Here is a 24372-nt window from a genome sequence, read left to right on the forward strand (position 1 = left end):
TGGGCTACTCCACTCTGGGAATGATCGGATAAAGTTGTGCAGACTGTAGGCGGTTTCACAACAGCCCTCAAACAGGTCTTTTTAGGTCCTGAGGTCACCAATGACACTGCCATGCGTCTTCTCGCAGGCTACGTCTTCCGTAAACGACAATGCGGTGCGTTTTCGAACCCTGGCAGCTGAGTTGGATTGGCCAGACAAAGCTCTGATTCCCATTTTCTGGAGTGGTCTGGCCTCCCATGTAAAAGATGCATTGGCTACATGAGAGGTGCCAGTAACGATTGAGGCATTGATTTATCTTGCTACCAGAATTGCCCTTCGGTTTGCCGAGAGACGACTGGAGGTGACTGCTGAGAAGCTACGGGAGCATGCTGCTCCAACCTTCTCAGTGCCTCTGGGTGAGGGTGAGGGCAATTTCGACTCCTCTGTGCCCATGGAGGTGTCGCGCACGGAGGGTCTTTGTCCTCCCAAACAGTCAATAAAATCCGGTCTATTGTCCCACACCCCTCGGGGGTCTGGGAGATGTGCCATTCGCTCTCCGCATGTTAAACGGGGAGTTCTGGTGTCTGTTGGCGGTGAGTCACTCGAAAATGGGTTTGTTTCCTCCAAAATTTTGTTGCCTTCCTCAGTCATTCTTGATCAGAAGACTGTGGAGATAGGAGCTTGTGTGGACTCGGGAGCTGAGGCAAACTTTATGTCCGCGTCTTTCGCTTAGAGCCACTCAGTTACATTAATTTTACTTCCTAATCCAGTTAAAATCCGAGTAGTCAACGGGTTTGTTCTGCTTAAGGAGGTTACCCATCGCACTGAGATTATACAGCTCCAGATAGGAGCTAGCCTTTACAAATCTATTTCTTTCCTAGTGATGGAGGAGGGGATGGATTCGGTGCTTTTGGGCCTGCCCTGGCTCCAGAGGCATTCCCCCCTTATGGACTGGTCGACTGGTCAGGTTATCCAGTGGAGCTCTTCCTGACAGGGATTTGTATTCGTCCGGCGCTTGCGGTTTCTCTTTCTGAGTTACCTCTTGAGCTGTCAGTGTTACCCATTCAATACGCAGAGTATGCAGATGTTTTCTTCAAAAAAGCTGCAGAGACTCTACCACCTCACCGGACGTATGATTGCGCCATAAATTTACTACCGGGTTCGGAACCCCGAAGAGGCAGAGTATATCCTTTGTTGGTCCCTGAGACAAAAGCAATGTCAGAATACATTGCAGATAATCTGGCAAGGGGGCTTATCCATAAATCTAATCCACGGGCAGATGCTCTGTCTCGCTCTTTTAACCCCATGGGTGAAGAGTCGGAACCACGGCTTATTGTCACATTGCCGCTTTTACACCCATGTGGTGGGTGCTGCAGAGATTCTCCTCCCCTTTAGAAACTTAGGTTCCAGGCCTTTCCTGGCCAGCAGCTATCTGCAGCTCTATACAACGCCATATAGTGCTCAGGCGTTTCATGCTGCCAAATACTTCCTGCTCTGCACAGTGGTGTCCTGCAGTACAGAAGTTTATTAGTTTCGTTTCTAGAGTGTTGCTAACTCCTAGCATTGTACTTTGTTTAGTTACTACTTGTGTGTGCACTTAACACACTAGTTCATTTCTTTCTCTGTGCTTAGCTGAACATTCCTTTGGACTCAGCTGCTGCAGCTCCTCTGCAGTCCGGTGGATCCCGACGTGTCCTTTAAGTTTTATTTTATTTTATTAAAGGACACGCCAGCATAACAGCGTGATCCTCAAACTCTCCTGTAAAGTGTAACCTCTTATGGTCAGCAGGGTTCTCTCTCTTCCCTTCCCCATATGTATTTTCTGAGCAATTACAAGCTTTCTTGTATGGAATTTTTTTTCTGAATTCGCCAAAGTTGGCGATTTCAAGTTTCAAAAGATCTACTAATCTCTACCGAGTATTAAAGATATCAATCTGATTCAATGTGAATCAAATTTGAGTTGAATTTCCTGAAATCTGCAGATCTGGATGAACAATGAACTATTTGATCTGCACAAATTGCCACAAAACGGTCCTCACCATTTTTCACATTGCAGTCACAGACTTTTATGGCTTCAGTGTCAAAAACTGAGAAAAACTATCATAGACTGTGTTTCTCATGGTGGTAATGCGGCAGTTAGCATCGATTGCTGTGCATGCACCCAAAAATTCGAAGCATTGCTTGCTGTGTGGGCACCCTAGATCTCTTTCTCCTTTCTAACTTCTGGTTTACCACATCTATTTCTAGAGTTAGCTAACTTCAAAATGACTAAGGCTGTTTTTTCATTAAACACAATAAAATGAATTGCATACACATTTAGAAAACCTCAGTGTTAGACACATCTTTTCTGGACAAGGGGACTGCAAATCAAATTTTTGGAAAAAAATCACCGAATTCGAATTTCAAAAGGTTCAGTCATCTCTGCTGAGTACCACTAATGTCTGCAGTGATTGCATGAGCTGGTTCATGACGGAATTAAAACTGTAATAAGCTCATTAATATAATAAGTGCAGTGCTGGCTGTAGATTTTCTGTTTGGAGGCTTTACACAAAAATTGAAACATGCATTGTTTTTTAAGATGTGCCTTATCCTATTTACCTAGACTTGCTACCTGGATCCTGTTTTTGCAAACCTGGCTATGCAGGAGAAAAATGTGATCAGTGTGATCTAGGATACAAGGGATATCCAGATTGTGTACAGTGTAACTGCAGTGTTTCCGGCAGCGTAAATGAGGATCCATGTGTTGATCCATGTTTTTGCAAGGTAACTGTTTTATGTCTGTAAAAATACTTTGAATAATTATGAAATAACATGGAATATTTAATGTTTAAATGGGTTATGGGTGATTTTAAAAAATGATCTGACCACAGGAAAGGTAATAAAATAAAAATAAAGTATATTTATATGTTAAATACAGCGTCAGTGCTCTGGTAGTTAGTCTTTGTTTGCCTAGTTGCAGCAGGTGTGTGTCTGCCTTATATTAATGTGACCACTTTAGCCAATTACTGGCATCAGCATTAATGCTAACATGTACAAGCCAAGATCACTGAGGACAGTGATTGGCTGCAGTGGTTAAATGGATGAATCGTACATGATATCATCAAAGCAGAGTAGTAAACAAAGAGCAGCAAGGACCAAGAGAGCAAGTGAGTAACTTTTCTGCTGTTAGCAATTTTTTTTAATCCATTTAACCCCTTAATTCACAATGATGGATAAATCTGTCATGAGAGCTAGATAATTGTCACTTTATAATTTACATATCTGTCAAGCTGTTCCGGCAGCTGCAGGAGTTTAGCTGATAAACATAGCTATACTACTGCTAAAACAGCAGTGAAAGGATAGAAAACTCAATCCCATAGCTGCTTCATCTTTTTGGTTAGACAGAGAGAGGGAGCCCGTTATGGGAAATAGGAGACTAAAAATGCCCCCATTGACTGCCGTTTTAGTCCTGATATTAGTACGAGGATTAGTAGGCTTCTTGACAGTGTTATGCTGCTAGGCATAATACACTCCAGTGCAGAAGTATTGCAGTGTATTATTTGAGTGATCGAGCTTAGTCAATTTGTAGTCCTAAAGTGATAATAAAGTAAACGGTAAAAAAAAAAAAAAAAAGTTTAAAATTGTTAAAAATATAAAAAAAACTCGAAAAAGTTAAAAATAAAAACAAGTATCCAGTACAATAAATACCATAAAAAATGGCAGAATTACAGTTTTTTGTTCAACCTCTTCCCAAAAACAGGAATAAAAAGCAATTAAAAAAATCACATCAGATTCAAAATGGTACCACCACCTATGTAAAAAATGCAACTTATCCCACAAAAACAAGCTATCATACAACTCAAAAAAGAAAAAAATATTTTAACTTTCAAAATATGGCGCAACAATAATATTCACAAAGAAAATGTGGGGGTAGGTGAATGGCTGTGACAAAGAATGCTAGCTCATTCGAAACGCATAGCACTGTTCACCTAACCCCCCATGCCCTTTTCTCATGGATGTAATTTTTTATATGGACTAATTAAAAGCATGTTTTTACTTGGAGCGGGATACCACATTATCTTTGGGTATTTACCACGTTTTGATTAGAACGTTCTTCCGTGCTCCATTCATGAACCACACAGGTGAGCTGGCTTTACCTTTTATAAAAGATATTCACAAGCTGGAGAAAAAACAATAATGAAGTCCATTTGAACTGTATTTGGGTCCGTGCCCACGATGCATTTTTCAAGCGTTTATGCTGCAGATTTTTTGCAGCGTACACGCTTGGGAAACGCTTGGTAATCCTTCCCCCATGGTCCCCAATGAAATTCCGCAATTTCAATGCCCATGCTGCGGAATTTTCCGCAGCGTTCTTGATGTGTGGAAAATTCCGCAGCATGTCCATTATTTGTGCGTTTACACATGCGGAATTGCCTTTTAGGCTATGTGCCCACGATGCAGAAATGCTCAGGGTTTTTTCCTGAGCGTTTCTGCATCTCCCTGGCAGAAAAAAATGCATGCGGATTGTACATGCGTTTTCCTGCCAGGGACATGCGGAAGTGAAGCATTCTTCACTTCCATTTCCACATGCGGGTTGACAAGCACTTTCCAAGCGATTTTAGCATAACTTGGAAAGTGCTTGTCAACTTGGTCACACTATATAAATCCATGCAAATAGCATGGATTTATATACTGTGACCCGAGAGAATGTAAAAAAATAAATATATACTTACTCTCCGGTGGCAAGCACTGGCTTGCTTCACCGACCCGGCTGCCGGCAGCGGTAGACTGAAGGACCTGCCGACGTAAGCGCCGCATGACCCGTCACATGATACTGACGTCAGCGCAGGTCCTTGATTCCATCGTGAACTGCAGCCAAGAAAGGAGGAGCGCACCGCGGGCCGCCAGAAGGTAAGTATATAATTATTTTTTATTTTATTCTTTTTTTTACAGTTTTCAATGGTACCCAGGTCAGGAGGAGAGTCTCCTGTCCTCTAGACCTGGGTACCATCCGCACATTGAAACGCATGGAATACGCATGTACATATGCAGTGATGCGTAATCCATGCGGTCTAATGCAAGTCAATGGCGGTGAAAACGCAGCACTTCCGCAAAATAATTGGTAGTGCTGCGGTTTTTTCCGCAATGATAATCCGCAGCAGAAATTTCCGCAGCATGTGCACAGCACATGCGGATTATCATTGGGGAACATGGCAGACCTTCTACCATGCATTTTTTAAGCATTTCTGCAGCGTTTTTGCCGCTGCGGAAACGCTTAAAAAAAGCATCGTGGGCACACAGCCTTAAAATGCATTAGAAAACGCAAGGCAATTCCGCATGTGTAAAACACTTCAAAAACACTCGAGAAACGCATGTCAAAGTCCGCATGCGTTTTTCCGGGCAAGGAGATGCAGAAATGAAGCGGAAAATTTCAGCTTCATTTCTGCATCGTGGGCACATAGGCTTTATCTCATTATACATTTTTTTCCTTCAGCATCTCATGAGCGTATTACATGTATTTCTTAAAGTGAATTGAAAACTTTTTTTGTTGGCGTTTTCTTAATCGTTTTTTGTGGTTATTTTTTGAGCATTTTGGGATTCATTTTTTTAAGACATCAAGCATTGAGAAAAATGCAAGCATTTTTTTAAGTTAAAAAATTCAGAAAATGCTCCAAAAGACTCCCAGAAGTCATCTGGGCATTCTATTGTAAGGTATGGAGTGCTTTCTTAGTGGAAAATGTCTTAAGAATGATCAGCTCACTTTTTTAACTGCTTGACATTTTTGGAATCCTGAAATAGTTAAAAGACACTCAAAAACCTAAATACATGAACAGCAATTCTTTTTGACATAGAATTGAATAGGAAGATTCTTTTGACGGTTTCCTGAGTGCTTTACAAGAGGTTCTCGGAGCAGTTTCGCCAGGCTTGGACTGGCTAACAGGAGAGTGGGAGAATCCTCTCGTGGGTCCTTGTGCAATATGTAGCACCCACATCTTTTAGTGTATCAAATTTTTGAAACATAAAAATGACACAAAAAATTGTAAAATGAATTTGGTCTTATTTTACCGTGGTTTACAATAATCAGATTCTGTTTCAGATGTTTGCAACATTAGTATGTAAGCTCAATCTGGGATTTAAAGGCAGCTAAAAGAGTAGCAATTAAAAACTTATAGGCTCAAAATAGAAATCGAAACTTCATTTACAATAATTTGAAACATGATAAAAGATTCTCACTTGACTCCTGTTTTCATGCGATCTTGAATGTTTTCTTTTAGGAAAATGTTGTGGGAGATAACTGTCATATATGTAAACATGGCTTCTTTAACCTTAAGCGTGACAATCCCAGTGGATGTGAACAGTGTTTTTGTTCTGGAGTTTCGAATATCTGCATTGATTCTCGTCTTACATATACCAAAGTAAGTGCATTCAGAAACTATTAGTATATTGAAACTGAACCAATATAGGTTCAAATCTGTAAATATGTATTGTATGATGTTTGTTAATACAAAAATGATGCTATGGAACCTTGTTCCATCATTTTCTATAGCCACCTCCAGGTTTTGATATTATATCAATATAATGTATATTATATAAACTCGTGCTTCCAGTGTTGAACCTATAGAGTTGCAGAGGTAGCCATTGCCCAGGGGATTGGTTACTGATAATATCTAAATACCTTTCTGCTGCATAAAGATATGTATTTTATATACATGCACATGATAGTTGAGTGAACCCTTTTCAGGTTGCTCTCACTAAAACAGAGCAACTGGAAATTTTCCTGCTATCACTGCAGAGCTGTGTATTATTATAACTGACACAATATAGCAATAAACAGCTTCTCATAGTGGTTCAGCTTCCATCTCACAGGCAGACAGTTTTGCAATACAGCAGAGCTGTGAGAGCTGCTGCATCAAACATGTTTGTAATGAGTCAATTATACTATAATATGTTAGATACATGTCTCACACTGGTAATGACTAGTGTTGAGTGAGTATGTCCTATTAACCCTTTCGCCGAGTATGCTCGGGCCGAGCACCGAGTATTTACAGCTGCTCGGTGATATGGTTGAATCGCTCCCATGTGCATGATTTGCGACTGTTTAGCAGTTTCATTACATGTGAGAAATGTCTATTTCTTACACATTCCTCACATGTAATAAAGCTGCCAAACAGTCGCAAATCGTGAACACGGGAGCGATTTAACCTTATCACCGAGCATCTATAAATACTCGGAGCTCGGCCCGAGCATACTCGGACAGAACATACTCGCTCAACACTAGTAATGACCTCTTTCATTTAAATTAAGCTCTGGATGCAGATTCTCTGGGAGATCTATGCCCAGCCTATAGATCTTAATAGCAAATTTATATATTAAAGTGTGGATTTCTCAGGAATACGACATCATATCTCAGATATAAAGGTATCATTTTATTCAGTTTCCTATGACCTGCTTGCCTATATAGACGGCTTAGGAGGGTTGACCCTACTCATAGATTACCTTTAAAGAGGCTGTTCACTACTCAGAAATCCCCTTCTCAATTGGTATGTTGCCCCCTGTAAAATAGCAACACTTATACTCAACTATGTTGCCGGTACAGTTTCAGTAGAGTTGCCACTTATACTCAGTTCTGGTGTTGGCGCCATTTCAGCAGTGTTTGTACTGTCTCTCTCAGGGCTTGCCTGATATTGTTAAGTCATGCAATCTCTTCTGCCAATCAGCAGCCACATCACTGTCTCCACCTTCAGACAAATCATTTAGATCCAAAGGCAGTGAGATCTGCTGCTGTTTCTCTTCCTCCGAATGTGATACATCTGAAGGAGGGGAGAGTGAAGTGGCCTCTGATTGGCCACAAGGATTGTTTTTCAATAATTTTTATTAAACATTTTTTATAGAACGGGAGAGGGGAAAGGATGAAAGTGGAATAAGGGAAGGAAATTTTAAGGGAAGGGGAAAGGTTAGGGAAAGAATGAAAAAGCTAAGGAGAACTCGCTAATTTATGTAAGTATGACATAAAGTAAAGAGCAAGTATAATATAACATTATAACATCAACAAAACAAAGCAAACAATTATATAGTACAGGTATTGTTCACCCAGTGATGATTAGAACAGAACACTGTAATATTAAGCCCAGTTAAAGTTCTTTGGAAACTTTGTAAAAATTAGGGAAAGGCAGCAGACCATATGTCTCATTTTTTAGCATGTTTGTTAAGACAATTAATTTTGATATCGAATATTAGTTCGAAAGTTTTATGGCAAGAATTTTTTTCCATACTTTCTGGAAATTTAGGTATGTCGGGCTTTTTCCAGAAGAAAGCTATCACATTTTTAACTACAAGAAAAATATGAATAAGAATGTGTCTAACAAATGGCTCCATATCTTCCAATCCAATTGAAAGGAAAGACATTTGAGGGGGTGATCTTTAATTTTGTGTTGAGTAATTTATTTATAATGGTGGACGTTTTATCCCACAATCTTTTGACTTTCGGGCAAGTCTAGAAAATGTGGAGAGGTCACCTTGAAATCTACAACTCCTCCAACACATTGAAGAATTGTTTGGACTTATGTGAGAAAGTCTGATTGAAGTATCATACCTTCTTGTGAATAATTTGCAAAATGATTTGTGAAGTGACATAGATATGTTGGATGCGTATGAGTATTTTAAAGCATTTTCCCAGTGATCTGTTTGCAAAGTTATTTTAAGGTCAGATTTCCATTTGGCCACAGGGATTGTAACAATATCAGACAAGCCCCAGAAAAGACAGTGCTGCACGGCCAGAATGGCGTCGGCACTGGAAGTGAGTATAAGTGTTTTTTTACTAGATGCAAACATATGGATTGAGAAGGGGTTCACAAATATTTGACAACCACTTTAACATGACACAACTCATAATTGTGACATAAAAAATAAAATGAATAGCACCTAAGCATGAATTGACATATTTTTAAGGCACAAATAGTCACTTTTGTACCTAAACAGATACAAATGTTTATTTCACCAGGTAATTGATATGAATGGGTGGTACCTGACCGAATTAGATGGTAACATCAATGTTGCACCTTATAAGGACAAATTTGATGGCCCGCAGCAACTAAGTATTAAAAGAGAAGATGCACGATCTCAAGGGCTACAGGATATCATTTATTGGTCAGCCCCAGCTTCATACTTGCACAGCAAAGTAAGTCTTTTTCACAATCATCTTTCTTAATTTACTGACTACTTATGATCATGCTGGTTGAAGTATAGATAAATTCCATAGATTCAAACCGTCTTTTAGGAGAACAAACATAGCTAACATATACCCTCAAAAAAACAAAATGTTATTATTGATTATGTTAAAAAGAGAGAATAAACAAGTACCCCTAGTGTGAATCAATCTATTACAATCATAAATTATGGTCTTAAACCCCTGATATGCAGAATATATAGGTTAGTACGCAGGATCAAACTTAGGGTTGTAAGAGTATATCCCAACCCTCAGGCACCCCAATCTAACAATTATGTATAAGGCAGCCACCCTCCTGACCTCTCTATATAAAAAAAAAACAGAGGTCTACAATGGTCCTATATGGAATCCATTCAGACCTCTGAGTGTACTGAACATTAAGAGTGACAAAAGTGCATAAAGTGATCAGGTGCTTATAAAACCATCAAAGACAAGTTTCCCATCAGTCTCTAAGATAAAGACTGAATACAGCATAAAGATATTATCTGACAAAGCCCTATTTCAAAATCCTGTATGCTGATAACCTGCCTTGCAGCAGAGGTTGGCACCCTAGCTAAAGCTGGCGATATGGCGCCCCTGCTCCATGTCGGTTTTCCCTAACTGGCCCTAGTTGGCCCTAGAACCAACCAGTTTGTTGCATTTCAATCAAACAAAAACCTTATAAACATCAAAAATGGCAATGCATTAGATGGAAACTTATCTTAATAAGAATAGGAGAAGTTTCTCGTGCCTCAACACGTTGCCCCATTTTTTGGTTCCTCGGGAGGCCAATAAAACAATGATGTCCCTACAGGGATATATGCTTCAATAGATAGACGAGTGATATTTAGCCAGGTAGATGATAGAAACAGGAATTTGGTTGAAGTATAGACCCAAAATGGAAGCAGCTATATCCACCTTAGATGAATAACTTCATTTTATATAAAGGTTTGAAGTTATTTTCTTAACTATAGTTTTTAGTTTACCCTTTTTGACCTTAGAGTAGAATTGAATGTAGATACGACATCCAAGAAAATAGTAGGGCCAGTTTTTGCTTGTTTTGTTTTTAGAAAACCTCTAGCCACATTTAAAGTGGCATGTAAGAATGCAGCCCTCTTTGAGAAGAAATTGTAATATTTCCCTTGCATTCAAGTTGACTGATTATCCGAGTTTGTTATTTGTGTGAAAATGCACCAAAGACATCATAACTACAATAGAAGACATGTTGCTTTTAATCCAAAATTAAAAATAAAACAGCAAACGGGTATTCCTGGTGTAGCAAATATAAAAACATTTTCAGACTTAGAAAATAAATTCTCAGTCACAGCCATTTTTACACAGTTTCTGAAAACATTGACATTTTGCATGAATAATGGTTGAGTTGGAGTTACAGAGAAAATGTGAGATACATAATAATAATAATAATAATAATGGTTATTTATATAGCACCAACATATTTTGCAGTACTTTACAATTAAGTGATGTACAATTTACATCACTTTACATGATGCATTCTCAATGTTTGCTTTATGGAGTAAATTTGCAATCGTCCCTTGAAAACTTACTAAAGAATTTTTTAAGTTTCATCATCATTTTACTGCAATCTTTCAGTGAATTTTATGCTAACTGTCCTTGCCATGTAATTTTAGCTTTAATGGGATTATATCTGGATTTAAATTTATGGGCATTAATATTAAATTAGTGGAAGTAGACACTCTACATCCACACCGATTATCTATTTAAAGAGCTCCGAGATCAGTACGGAGCTGTGTCTGTTAGACCATTTCAAATAGCTCATGGGCAGGAGTGAGAAGAGACAGACCACCACTGAGCTACAGAGATATTTAATGGTGGGGAACTTATAAATGTTAGATTGGACTCCTGCCTTTAAGGTGACAGTAGAACACAAAAAAAATCATAAAATGTGACAGAGGGGCGGACAAATCATTGGTGCAGCTGCAGAGGGGCCCAAGAGATAAGGGGGGCCACTTCTACCTCTAAAGCAACAAAAGGTGCTTTTATCATAGCAAAATTATTGAACTATCAAGGGCCCATATATTGTTCTTACACAGAGGTCTATCTGTGTCCGCCACTCGTGTGACACAAACAGTTTTAATAAATCTTTTCCTTTTTCTGTACAATTTTTAGAAGAAATAGCTTGAAGTCCACTGGAGAATTATGTGCATATGTCATTGATGCTGTCAGCCCATTTTCATTCTTCAAACAGAAATCCCAATTTTAAGTTTACATGCTCCAAGCTTTAACAAGTAACAAACGCAAAGCATTCCATCCGCTTCACAGATATTTATTATCTTTTTCTTATCTCCATGTTCCCACTCACTGAATGGAATAATCATAACTCTATGTACAAAACGTTTTAACATACAAGTCCTTTTTTATCTTTTTTTTCCTCCCCAGTGTAACGCTTTGGTCTTTTGTGATTTAGTATCAGACTTTTCTGTCTGAATGAAACAATTTGACTTAATAAGTGAACCATATAAATTTTTGATACTTCAATAATACTGAAAGCTCTTACAAATTACCACAGTACATCTTAACTGTCATGTTACATCATGTGAATTATAGCCATGATGACATTTTTTTTACTCGAATGATTAAGTAGCTTACCATCACAATGGCTCCTGTAGATTTGACTCGTTATTTATTTATTTAGAATTTATTTCTGACAGGGGACACACATTACAAACTGCAATAAAAGGAGGATGAAGAAGAGGTGGTTTTGGAGTGGATGAAGAGATTAGATCTGTTAGCGGTTAATATTACAACTAAGAGAACATAAATGTCATTGAGTGGATATTTACAGCATAAATTTTTTTTTAGAAAATACCTAATAATAGAAGAAATTGCTTGTAAAGCACATTACAAATATTCAAAAATATCACTTAAAAGGTTTAGAAAAAAAAAAGAAAACAATATTTCATCATTATTTATCATCTCACAGTACCTTCCTAATAATACTTTTCTCATTTAATTTCATCATTCCTTTCATTTTACTATTCATTTCATTTTACATTTAATGGTTTATTGTAGGATTTCTGCTAAAAGAATCCATCTGAATTTTTTTATGCTCTTTATTACCTAAGGAGAAATAGTGATGAGTGGAATTCACTATTAAGAAGGCTTTTTTCACATCTGCGCTATAGCTTCTGCTTACAACAATTTTACAAGGACATTTGCAAATTTATTATACACAATGCTATTGATGGAAATATGTTAGAAGACTAGCCTCATTGTGTTTATTTAACAAATGTGACTAAAGCTCAACCATTATATTTTCTAGTTATTGTATTCATACCAATGCTCAAACCTACGTTTTGGGATTCTTAGATCTCTATAGATGTATTCTAAGTCTGCAGACAATGGCACAAATAGAAGTGAGATGAAGAAACCAAAATACATTAAAAAGTTTGGCATTAAAGGAGTTCTTGTCAAGAACAGTTGTCACGAGAGACTGTTGCTCGGAGAACATTATTCCATAAGATGCCCATAACTGGTGGGGAAAATCACTGTCGGAGAGTAACTTTCCTGAAATTAATCTTGTAACTAGTACTCTCTCCCAGTAATAAGTGCCATCTATGCCTCCTTTTTGGGAGGACTGGGGAAGTACTGTAGGTTAAAACACCCTTGAACTCCGATTTAGGAGGAAGTTGTGCATAGAGTGTTCCACGTGCCGAGTTTTTAAAACCTTTATGCTGTTCCTATAAATCTAAATTCAAAAGAGAAAATATTAAACAATGGGCAAATATGTCACTTTTTCTTTTTATTGAGAGGCACAAAATGAAGAAAGGATAAATAAGTAATAAATATTTTACCGTGTACAGATACAAAAGAAACTGAAAATCTATGGGCGTCTAGCTAACAATTTATTCAGCTCAGTACTAGTGTTGAGCGATACCTTCCGATATCAGGAAATATCGGATCGGATTGGATCGGGCCGATACTCAAAAAGTATCGGATATCGCCGATTCCGATACCGGAAATCAATGCAAGTCAATGGGACACAAATATCGGAATGAAAATAAACCCTTTCTATCCTTGTAGGTTAATTCTACATGAAGGAAAACAACTAACAATAATGTAGAATGTATTGGGGGAGGTGGTTGCCCAAATTGATGGGAACAGTGCTCACAGTGAAACATGAAAAGCCGGCAATTCATCAGCGGCATACACCGGTACCCGACAATTTAGAACAGAAAGAATAGAGCTTCGCACAAAGATTAGATAGATAGAAACATGTCAGTCACATATATAATAAGTACAGTGACAGTGTTGCTTACTGTACTTGTCATTTAGTGTAAAGGATTTATTTTAAAAAATAATAGTGTTTTCATGCACCGTCTCCTTAAAAAAGCCGGCCGGCAATTCAGCAGCGGTACCCGACAATTTAGAACAGAAAGATAGAGCATCACACATAGATTAGATAGATAGAAACATGTCAGTCACATATACTGTATAACAAATAGAGTGACAGTGTGGGTTACTGTACTTGTCATTTAGTGTTAAAATAAAGGATTTATTTAAAAAAAAATTGGCGTGGGGTTCCCCGTAATTTTAGGCTCTAGCGGAGGTTAAGCAGACGGCTGGGGCAGATGTTTGAAGCCTGGGAAGGGGGTAATACCCATGGAGCTTCCCAGGCTACTAATATCAGCCCCCAGCTAAATACCTAGCCTTTACTAGCTATTAAAATGGGGGATCCAAAAAAAATGACATGGGGTCACCCCTATTTTAATAGCTAGCAAAGGCTAGACAGACAGCTGGGGGCTGATATTAATAGCCCAGGAAGGGTGCCATGAATATTGGCCAGCTCCCAGGCTAGAAACACCAGCCGTCAGCCGCCCCAGAAATGGCGCATCCATGGGATGCGCCAATTCTGGCACTTAACCTCGCTCTTCCCACTGCCCTGTAGCGGTGGCAGTGGAGTAATAGGGCTGGGGTTGATGTCAGCTTATAATGCCAGCTGACATCAAGCCCAGGTTAGTAATGGAGAGGCGTCTATAAGACACCCCCATTACTAACCCCATAGTCAAAGTTACAAAACAGCACAAACACCCAGAATAAATTCCTTTAATTGAAATAAACACGCAATTCTTTATTGTTCTAAATTAAACCATACTTACCATCACGCCCATTCCAGCTGAAGTCAACGATCTCCTGCAATTAAAGTAAATTAATAAAGCAACATCATCCTTACCTTTCCATGTTTCCCAGGACAGCTTCAGCTCTGCTACATCGAGATGACAGGCTGGACCACAGCAGAAAGCTGCCATCCAGCCTGTCGTCCTGCAGACACTGAGAAGCGCAGGTATTCTTGCGCTCCTCAGTATCTGGCTGTGACGGCATCCAGATGAGCCGACAATGAACTCAGCTCACCTCATGCAAGTCACTGACAGCGTGGGAGAATTCTCCTGCGCATGGGGTGAGCGTGAGAGAATTCTCCTGCTGAAGCGCTGAGCGCAGGAGAATTTTCCCACGCTGTCAGTGACGTGCATGAGGTGAGCTGAGTTCATTGGACATGACCTCGGCTCATCTGGATGCCATTACAGCCAGACACTGCAGAGCGCAAGCATGCCTGCGCTTCTCAGTGTCTGCGGGATGACAGGCTGGATGGCAGCTTTCTGCTGCGGTCCAGCTCGTCATCTCGATGTAGCAGAGCTGAAGCTGTCGTGGGAACCATGGAAAGGTAAGGATGATGTTGCTTTATTATTTTTCTTTTATTGCAGGAGATCGTTGGCTTCAGCTGGAATGGGCGTGATTGTAAGTACGGTTTAATTTAGAACAATAAAGAATTGTGTGTTTATTTCAATTAAAGGACTTTTTTCTGGGTGTTGTGTTTTTTTTAAATACTTTACTAGAAATTCATGGCGGTCATGTCTAATATTGGCATGACCCCATGAATTTCGGGCTTAGGGCCAGCTGATAATGCCAAGCTGGCCCTAACCCCTTTATTACCCAGTGAGCCACCGCACCAGGGCCCTGGATGAGTTGGGTACAGCGCCAGAAGATGGCGCTTCTATGAACGCGCCATTTTCTGGGGTGGCTGCGGACTGCAATTTGCAGCGGGGGGGGGCCCAGAAAGCTTGGGCCTCCCTGCGCTGCGGATTCCAGCCCCCAGCTGCCTAGTTGTACCTGGCTGGACACAAAAATAGGGCGAAGCCCCACGTATTTTTTTTTTTAAATAATTTCATGAAATTCATGAAATAATTAAGAAAAAAAGGGCTTCCCTATATTGTTGTGTCCGGCCAGGTACAAATAGGCAGCTGGTGGTTGGGGGCAGCCCGTTCCTGCCTGCTGTACCTGGTTGGACACAAATATAGTGCGAAGCCCCACGTCAATTTTTTTTTAATTATTTCATGAATCTCCTGGGAAGTTCCGTGGGTATTACCCCCTTCCCAGGCTTCAAACATCTGCCCCAGCCATCTGCTTAACCTCCGCTAGAGCCTAAAATTACGGGGAACCCCACGCCAATTTTTTTTTAAATAAATACTTTATTTTAACACTAATTGACAAGTACAGTAACCAACACAGTCACTCTATTTGTTATATATGTGACTGACATGTTTCTATCTCTCTAATCTATGTGTGATGCTCTATTCTTTCTGTTATAAATTGTCGGGTACCGCTGCTGAATTGCCGGCCGGCTTTTTTAAAGAGACGGTGCATGAAAACACTATTATTTTTTTAAATAAATCCTTTACACTAAATGACAAGTACAGTAAGCAACACTGTCACTGTACTTCTTATATAGGTGACTGACATGTTTCTATCTATCTAATCTATGTGTGATACTCTATTCTTTCTATTCTAAATTGCCGGGTACCGGTGTATGCCGCTGCTGAATTGCCGGCCGGCTTTTTTTAAGAGACTGTGCATGAAAACATTATTATTTTTTTTAATAAATCCTTTACACTAAATGACAAGTACAGTAAGCTGAGCGCTACCATCCAGTTTGTCATCCTTCAGAGACACTGCAGAGCGCAGGCATTATGGGAACTTCCAATTCCGGTATTCGATATTCTAAAAGTATCGGAACTCCGTCGATACCCGATATTTCAGTATCGGAATACTCAACACTACTCAGGACCCAAAAACTTCACAATTAAATGCTGTGGAGTCATAGGAACTACTAGTACCATCATAAGTTGACTCTGAATAATGCTATGTTACAAATATATTCTCTTTTTCAAACAACGCGTTTATAAACAAAGTGACTTCTTGGGAGGGAAGATGTGACAGACAATAGGGCAGGAATTTTGACAGAAGGAAGCAGTAGCACTCTTAGGTCTTGATTCACTCACATGCACAGTCTCCCAAGAGAAGCCATCTTAGCAGAAGCAGTGCACAGCATGCGGCTGTTCTCTACACTATTTAGCACTGTGATATGTTCAAGTAAGCAACGCAAAATTGAATCAATTCTTTAGCTCACACAATACTGTTGTAATGATGCCCTGGAATTGGAGGTATTGACTGGAGTGCTTGGGGCAGATCTAAGTATTCCATCACCATACCTCACAACTTTTACAGAACAGAAAGAGGGACATGCCATTGTGTTTTTTACAATTTTTTTTAAGTTCCGCATAGAAGCCTCTAGAGAAAAAAAAGCTCCAAAACTGCATAGTTCAGCAGCGTCTTTAGATGCACAGCGGGAGCAGTTTTCATCAAATCAAATCCACTTTGCTTGGACAGTTAAACGCAGCAGAATTTCTGTACTCAAAAAGCAGCATTTACGCTACATGTGAACACGGCCTTCATGTCCAAGTAATGTAGATGTCATTTCATGAAAACTCCATCCTCGGTGCATCTGAAGACTCTGTTGTACTGTGTGGCTTTGGAGCTTTTTTTTAGGCTTCTATGTAGAGCTTGGAAAAATGCATGTAAAAAATGCTGTTGAATTTTAAGTGCAGAATTAAAGCTTCACTGCACTATAAAAATCACATTAAAAACATGGCTTCACATCTGCATCAAATAAGGTGAGAAAACATAAAGAACATTAAATAATTAGAAAAGATTGTTATTGCATTGTGTGATGTGGACACCTGCAGAGAGCAAGCAGTAGAAAAAATGCAGAATTTATGCTGTGTGTTACACTTTTATTATATTTTTTATGAATTTAATGGAGAAAACAAAAATCAATCACTTCATTTTTTTATGCCATTTACCAATCAACGTAAATAATCTGATAGCTATTAAGTGTGGGTTGTTACGATTACAGGGACACTAAATATGTCTGTTATTTGCTGATTTATTAATTTTTTAAATAAAAACAAGTGCAGTAAAAATGACTTTTATGCAATTGTTTTTCATTATTTTTTAGTAATGTTATAGGAAGAATAAAATTCTGAGTTTTTCTTCAACTGTAGAATACAGGGACATAGAAATACACTTCTACATACAAAGTCATCTCTCTGTACCTGTATCATCTGCCTGTAGGTTCAGAACCTGCACTGCAGCTTTAAGTATACAAAATTCTTCCAGAGATGTCATTGGAACCTGTGGCTCACAGATTTAGCTGTTGCATACAATGATATAGGAAGTAGGCTTGATTTGAGGGAGACTCACAAAAAAAGAGAAAATGACATTTTTATTATTGTTTTTCATTATTTTTTAGTAGTCTTATAGGAACGAAAAAATCTGAGTTTTTCTTCACCTCTAGAATACAGAGACATAGAAATACACTGTTATATACAGATGTACATCTATGTACCAGTGTAATCTGCCTGTGCTGTCAGAGTCTGCAATACAGCTCAAGATTACCAAATTGTCCTATACTGATCAGTGCAGCCTGTGGTTTATAGATTTAGTAGCAGTCTGCAATGCAAGAGGTTGTGGGTTGAAGTCCCAGGGGAGACAACAAGAAAAAAAAAAAGAATTGTTTATTTAATCAATGTAAGTGTGTTAAGCTAGATCCCGAAGGAGCTAGGGAGCGAAGAAGATGCCAAAGAGAAAATAGTGGAAGTTGGGACAAAGCCCTGACGTTCCAGCAGAGCAGGATTGACCCCTCAAATCAAGACAATCCTGCGGAATTCTGGACAGATAGGAGCTATGCATCACTGGCTGATAGTATGCTGTGAGAAATGTGGCAAAGTGCTTTATGTTCTGTATACAATATTTGGTCTGGGAAGTAATCTAGCTACATCACTTTGCATTACCATTCTCCTGCAAATGGATTGTATCCCAATATAGTCTAAGGGTCCATTTAAACTACCCGATGGTACAATACGACAACCAATCTGTAAACTTTAATCGATCGGTGATCGTTTTAATGTTTGTTTACACAGTCAAAACAAAGCAAATGATGCATACTGAGAGATCTGCATAAAAGATAATTTCACGCGATGAACAAGCGATTGGCTGCCCACTTACATGGCAAGATAATTGTGAAATTGCTTTTAACAATGCTAGTTCGTGATTATCTTGGAGTGTACATGCCTCTTTATTAATGATGAGCAAACGTGCTCGCCACTGCTCGGTACTCGCCCGAGCATCTCACTGCTCGAGATGCTCGGCGCACTGCGAGTATTTTCTGGTTGCTCGGGGGGGAGCTCGGGTCCCCTCACTGCATGTTTGGCGCTCTTTAGAGAGACAATGAACATGCAGGGAATGCTTGCCATGCACTGTAATGCCATAGCCATGTTGATTGTGGGCATTACAGTGATTGGCTGGCCGCACAGCATCATCAGGTGTATGTAAGACTGGGCGCCGCCATTTTCGTTACAGTCTACCCTGGATTCAGGCGGAGTAGGGTGAGGTGCTGCTTCGTCAGGGAGAGACTTTGCTTGTTTAGAGTTAGTATAGGTATTCCACAACATATAGCTATAATATCCATCTGAACTAACAGTCCTTCTGAGGACTAATCCAGCTGCATAATATCAGTGGTGATAGCAGGAAGCAGGCAGGCAGTGTATGTGACAGACTGCAGTGCATATAGCAAGAGGGTCCATTAGACGTCCTGTTAGTCTAGGTATTCCACAACATTCATACATTATATATATATATATATATATATATATATATATATTAGAGCTAGGCAGGCAGGCAGTGTATGTGTCAGACTGCAGTGTATAATACATCACAAGAGGTTCCGTTCCAGTTCTGTCTGCTGCTTCTGTTACAGATATTTCTACAGGGGCCAGGGATAATTATTTTTTTATCTTAATTCTGATTATGTGGTTAAAAAGCAATCCAGAGAACATCGTTTTTCTGCTCCATTTGCTTGTTGCCACAGCAGAATACAGCCAGATTCTTTCTATATTACAGCGATAAAAATCCAGAAATTTATGTGAGCGTGGAAAATATTGTCCTCCATTTAAATTGTGTTGCAGTGTGTCAGTGAAGTTATTGACTCAAGGTCACTGTGAAAAATAGTAACCTACAGGCTAGCGATTTAAAACTGTGGTTTTCCATCACACGTATGACATATAAGTGTGCAACAAATTTAGGCATTTCAGGAATCCATTTAAATTCTGTTGCAGTGTGTCAGTGAAGTTATTGACACGAGGTCACTGTGAAAAATAGTAACATACAGGCCAGCTATTTAAAACTGTGGTTTTCCGTCACATGTATCACATATAAGTATGCTCTATATTCAGGCATTTCAGGCCTCTATTTAAATTTTGTTGCAGTGTGTCAGTGAAGTTATTGACACCAGGTCGCTGTGAAAAATAGTAGCCTACAAGCCAGCCATTTAAAACAGTGGTTTTCCGTCACACGTATCACATATCACTGCGGTTCAAATCCAGCCATTTGTAGTGAACGTGGAAAATATTGTCCTCCATTTTAAATGGGCAAGGTGCATGGCAAGGGACGGGGAACTAGATGTGATGGTGATGATGGTGCATGCAGAGGACAAGGCTGAGGCTGTGGGCAAGCTGAAATTGTGCCACAACAAAGACCCACATCTTCTCGCTCGACCTTCCTGTTCCAATTAATAGGGGACCACAGAGCACCACTATTGAACACATAGCAGTGTGAAAAGGTTATAGGTTGGATAGCAGATAATGCTTCCAGTCACTTAGCCACCACCACCACCACCCTGTCTTCCACATTGTCAAATCTCAGTAGCCGTGAATCTGGACTGCATATTCCTCACCATGATCCTCCTTCCTCCCACCATGCCGAGTGCCCAGAGACAACTGATCCCACACTTGCACACTCCGAAGAGCTGTTCACTTTTCTATTTAAAGCCTCTCGCCTGGTCCACTTGAAGCGGGGCAAGAGGAGATTGCTACATGCTATGTCCAAATATTTGAGCAGCTGCGGTCACACAAACGCAACAGTGGGAAACTGTCACAAGAGGTGGATGATGATGAGATACAATTGCCACAAAGTTAGGAGGAGGACCAGGGTGCAGAAGTGGAAGATGAGGTGGTGGACGATGAAGTCACTGACCCAACCTGGCAAGGTGACATAAAGAGCAAGGACAGCAGCACACAGGGGGAAGGAGGCGTAGCACCACAACAGGCAAGATCAAGCAGTGTGGTGGCTGCAGACAGAAGGCAGGCAACTGTTCCCCATAACATCAACACGATGGTTAGGTCTTCCCGAGTCTGGTTGTTTTTTAAAGACTCTGCCAATAACCCCAAAAAGGCCATTTGCACCACCTGCCAGGCCAGCATCAGCAGGGGTAGCAAAACTTGCAGCCTGACCACCACCAGCATGATCAGGCACATAGCAGCAAAGCACCCGACTAAGTAGGCCGAACCCCAGGGTCCAGCAACAATGTCTGCGGATGACACCACTGCTTGTTCCGCTGTTGTGCATGCACACCAATCCCCTGTCCATGGCGCATGCCAAGATGCCTCCCGCCCTGCACCTGTCGTTGAACACCGTCCATGGCCACATTCACTTGTCCGTGTTTGTGGTTTGGCGGTCCTTCCCTGTAAGTGCACTGGGGAGGGCACGGGTAATGTTGTGGGACCCATGCTTGTGGAAGGCGGAGACGACACCGGGAGAAATAGTGGCGGCTGGAGACCGAGTATGGACACCGGGCCGCCGCCGGCATGAGGTTGTGGACAGATTCCGCCTCCACAAGCCTAAAATGCCACATTTCAAGTGCAAGCAGCTGTTCAAAAATGTGGCAGTATAGTATAGCAACCTGTGGGTGGGTGGCTGGCTGCATACTTGCGCTTGCATTCCAAGGAATGAGGTAGGGACAACTGAACGCTGCACTGGGACAAGGATGTGGACGGTAATTGTTGCAAGTCTGCAATGACAGGTGCATGGTGGGAGGCATCTTCGCATGCACCAAGGATCACTTATGATGGGCACACTTTTATGCAGTGACTTGGGTCTCAGAGAAGCTTCTACGGGTCTTCCACATGCTATTCCCATGTCATTTCAGCACTGTATGCATGTGTCTGATGATGTGTCACACACCACATGGCCAGATAAGGTTGTAAAATGTGAAAATGACTTTTCCCAGTGAATGCATTTGTCTTGGTTGAAAGCAATGCAAAAGTGCAAAAACGCATTAAAAACGCTTTCCTCCAAAGGTGTGGAGGAAAATTTTTGTTTTTATTTATTTATTTTGCCTTATATACAAGTCATTACCCTAGAAAGGATGTTCTTTAACATATTTCCCAGGAAAATCCATTTTGGTTTTGTTTTTGAATGTTTTATTGCGAATTGGTAAAAATGGCATAATAACTTTGACAACATTGTTCACAGCTGTGACCTGGGAGTCAGAAATTCTTCCAGGGGTCTTCCACATGCTGTTCCCATGTCATTTCAGCACTGTTCCCATCGATTTGGGCAATGTTTAAGCCCTCTGCAGACCGCCGGGGGGAGCCGCCTGAAAAATGCTCAAGTTTCCCATAGACTTACATTGGGCTCGTTACTCGGTCCACGCACTCGAGCATTCCAATTTGCTCGACCCAAGCAATGAGCACCCGAGCATTTTAGTGCTCGCCCATCACTACTCTTTATACAACAAGAATGACTTAACAGGACCAAAGTGTGCAAGAAAATGATCTTTTGACAAGAGGAATGGAAACAATGGTAACAATTCTAATATTAATGGTATAACAAAGAATCAGATCACTGCATAGTTCCAATAAAATAATTATCCAAGCATTTGATAGAACAGAGATAGGAGAGCTATTAATGAAACTCAGGCATGTTATTTGTCTGGTAGCTATCCTAGAAACCGCAGCCCATTAAGCAAGTTGGGCAGTTAGTATGGTATTCCCAATAACAAAATGTTTAAAGGCAATCATGGCCCATTAAGAAAAAAGCTGGTTTAAAAATTGTCACTCAAGATGTCATTAATGTCTGGGGATTAGACGGAAAGATCCATTTTAGTTACTTTAATGAATAATATTGTAAGAATGATACAAAAAAGGAGAATATTATGAAAGAAATGCAGTACTGGTAGAAACTGCTTTAAAACATTCAAAATCTCAGAAGCTAAAGTAATATATATTTATATTGTGGAACACTTAAAAATGAGTGTAAGAAGAAAGATCATTTTACTTTTCCCCAGTCTCTTTCTCTGTACCACTGCTGAGATAGAGTAGTGGTTTTAAAGACATTCTCTACAGAGTCATAAAGTATGATGGTTGTGATATGCTCAGCTAGTTTCCCAGTGTTCTGTTAAAATTCTCATTAAGTCAAAGGAACTTTAGCAACTTCTGAGTTCCATATATTTTGTAGTGTATCAGTATCCAGCATCTGGCCTGTATTTCATTATACCCACAAAAGAACACATGATGGAATTACAAATGTGGGAATAGTTAGAGATCCTATGAACCGAAAGATTACTAGAGAATAGATAAGCTATCTGAGAATTCAGAAGATGTGACTATTTTCGCAATGCTTGAACTTAAAGTGAAATATGCAATTAGAAAGTAGGACCCTGTTGAAAATTAACATACACAAGAAAAATGGTATATCTTTTGCAGAAAATGAAGATCTGTGTTTAACCCCTTCCACACATTGACAATTTTCATTTTTGTGTTTTCATTTTTTTTTCTCCCCATCTTTTTTCTGTTTTTTCTGTCCACATAGACAATGTATGAGGGCTTGATTTTTGCAGGACAAATTTAGTATCTAAGTGTCACCACTCATTTTACCACATAGTGTACTGGAAAATAGGAATAAAATTCCAAATGTGGTGAAATTGCAAAATCACAATTTTGACATTGTTTTTTGGGAATTGTTTTTACAGCGTACAGGTTAAAAGTAACCTGCCAATATGATTCTCGTCATCAGTTCAATTATGAGAATGCCAAACTTATTACGTTTCTTTATTATCTCAGTGTTGAAAAAAAAATCTGAAATTTCAAAAAATATAATTTTGATTGTGTCACCATTTTCCAAGACCTGTAATGTTTTCAGTTTTCAACGAAGCTGTGTGAGGGTTTATTTTTTTTTGTGATGTGAGACAACATCTTTATTGATATAATTTTTGGATTACTATAACATTTTGATTGCTTTGCACACAATTATTTTGGGATTGCGGCAATCAAAAAACTTCAATATTTGTCATTTAGATTTTTTCTGTTTAAAGTGTTTGCCAATTGGGGTAATTATTTTGAGAGATCTGGATGCGGCCATAATACGTGTATTTAATTTTTATTATTTTTATTTTTAATGGGAGAAAAGGGATGTGATTTGAACTTTTATGTTTTACTTATTTTTTTCATATTTTTAAACTTTTTTATTACTTACCGTATTTATTAGTCCCCTTGGTGGACTTGAACCTGCGATCGTCTGATCACTTGTGCTATATATAGCAATACCACAGTATTGCTGCATATAGTAAAAATTACAGTGTACTTTGAAGCCCAGGAAAATACCGGGTTTCAAAGGAACTCTGTAATGACAGACAAGGAGGTCTTCAACAAAGCCCCAATGGAGCCCCTCGATCGTATCACGGGGTTGCCGTTGGACGCATAGCATGAAGCATGCTGGTGTATTTTTATTGCCTCTATCAGAGTTTGACAGCCGCATTTACCAGGTCCTCAGTTGCAGGCAGAGGTCCGCTCCACCATTGACTCTTAGGGACAGGTCCTGGCTATATGTCACAGCCAGGTATGGGTTAAGCTCACCCCATGAGCCTGCTCCATACACCTGCTACCGACTTGCATTATATGTGTATGGCAGATGTTGTTAAGGTGTTAAGAAGAGGGCTGGTTTAAGACAAAACTAGCCTTGAGAAAAATTAGAATGTAGCTTGAGTACACCACAATCAC

The 24372-nt window shown here is 39.8% G+C and overlaps 1 protein-coding gene across 6 annotated transcripts in view; it reads left to right on the top strand.

Moving 5' to 3' along the window:
* Positions 1–24372, top strand: part of LAMA2 (laminin subunit alpha 2) — a 1447346-nt gene that overhangs the window by 438595 nt on the left and 984379 nt on the right. For all 6 annotated transcript variants that reach the window (XM_073676060.1, XM_073676058.1, XM_073676059.1 and 3 more), the window contains exons 10-12: positions 2582–2742; positions 6234–6374; positions 8960–9136. In XM_073676060.1, the coding sequence (XP_073532161.1) occupies positions 2582–2742; positions 6234–6374; positions 8960–9136 (479 nt within the window). The remainder of the gene's footprint in view (positions 1–2581; positions 2743–6233; positions 6375–8959; positions 9137–24372) is intronic.

This window comes from Phyllobates terribilis, unplaced genomic scaffold (assembly GCF_046119375.1).
Source record: "Phyllobates terribilis strain yellow unplaced genomic scaffold, ASM4611937v1 Scaffold_3__8_contigs__length_932513732, whole genome shotgun sequence".
Taxonomy (NCBI): Eukaryota; Metazoa; Chordata; class Amphibia; order Anura; family Dendrobatidae; genus Phyllobates; species Phyllobates terribilis.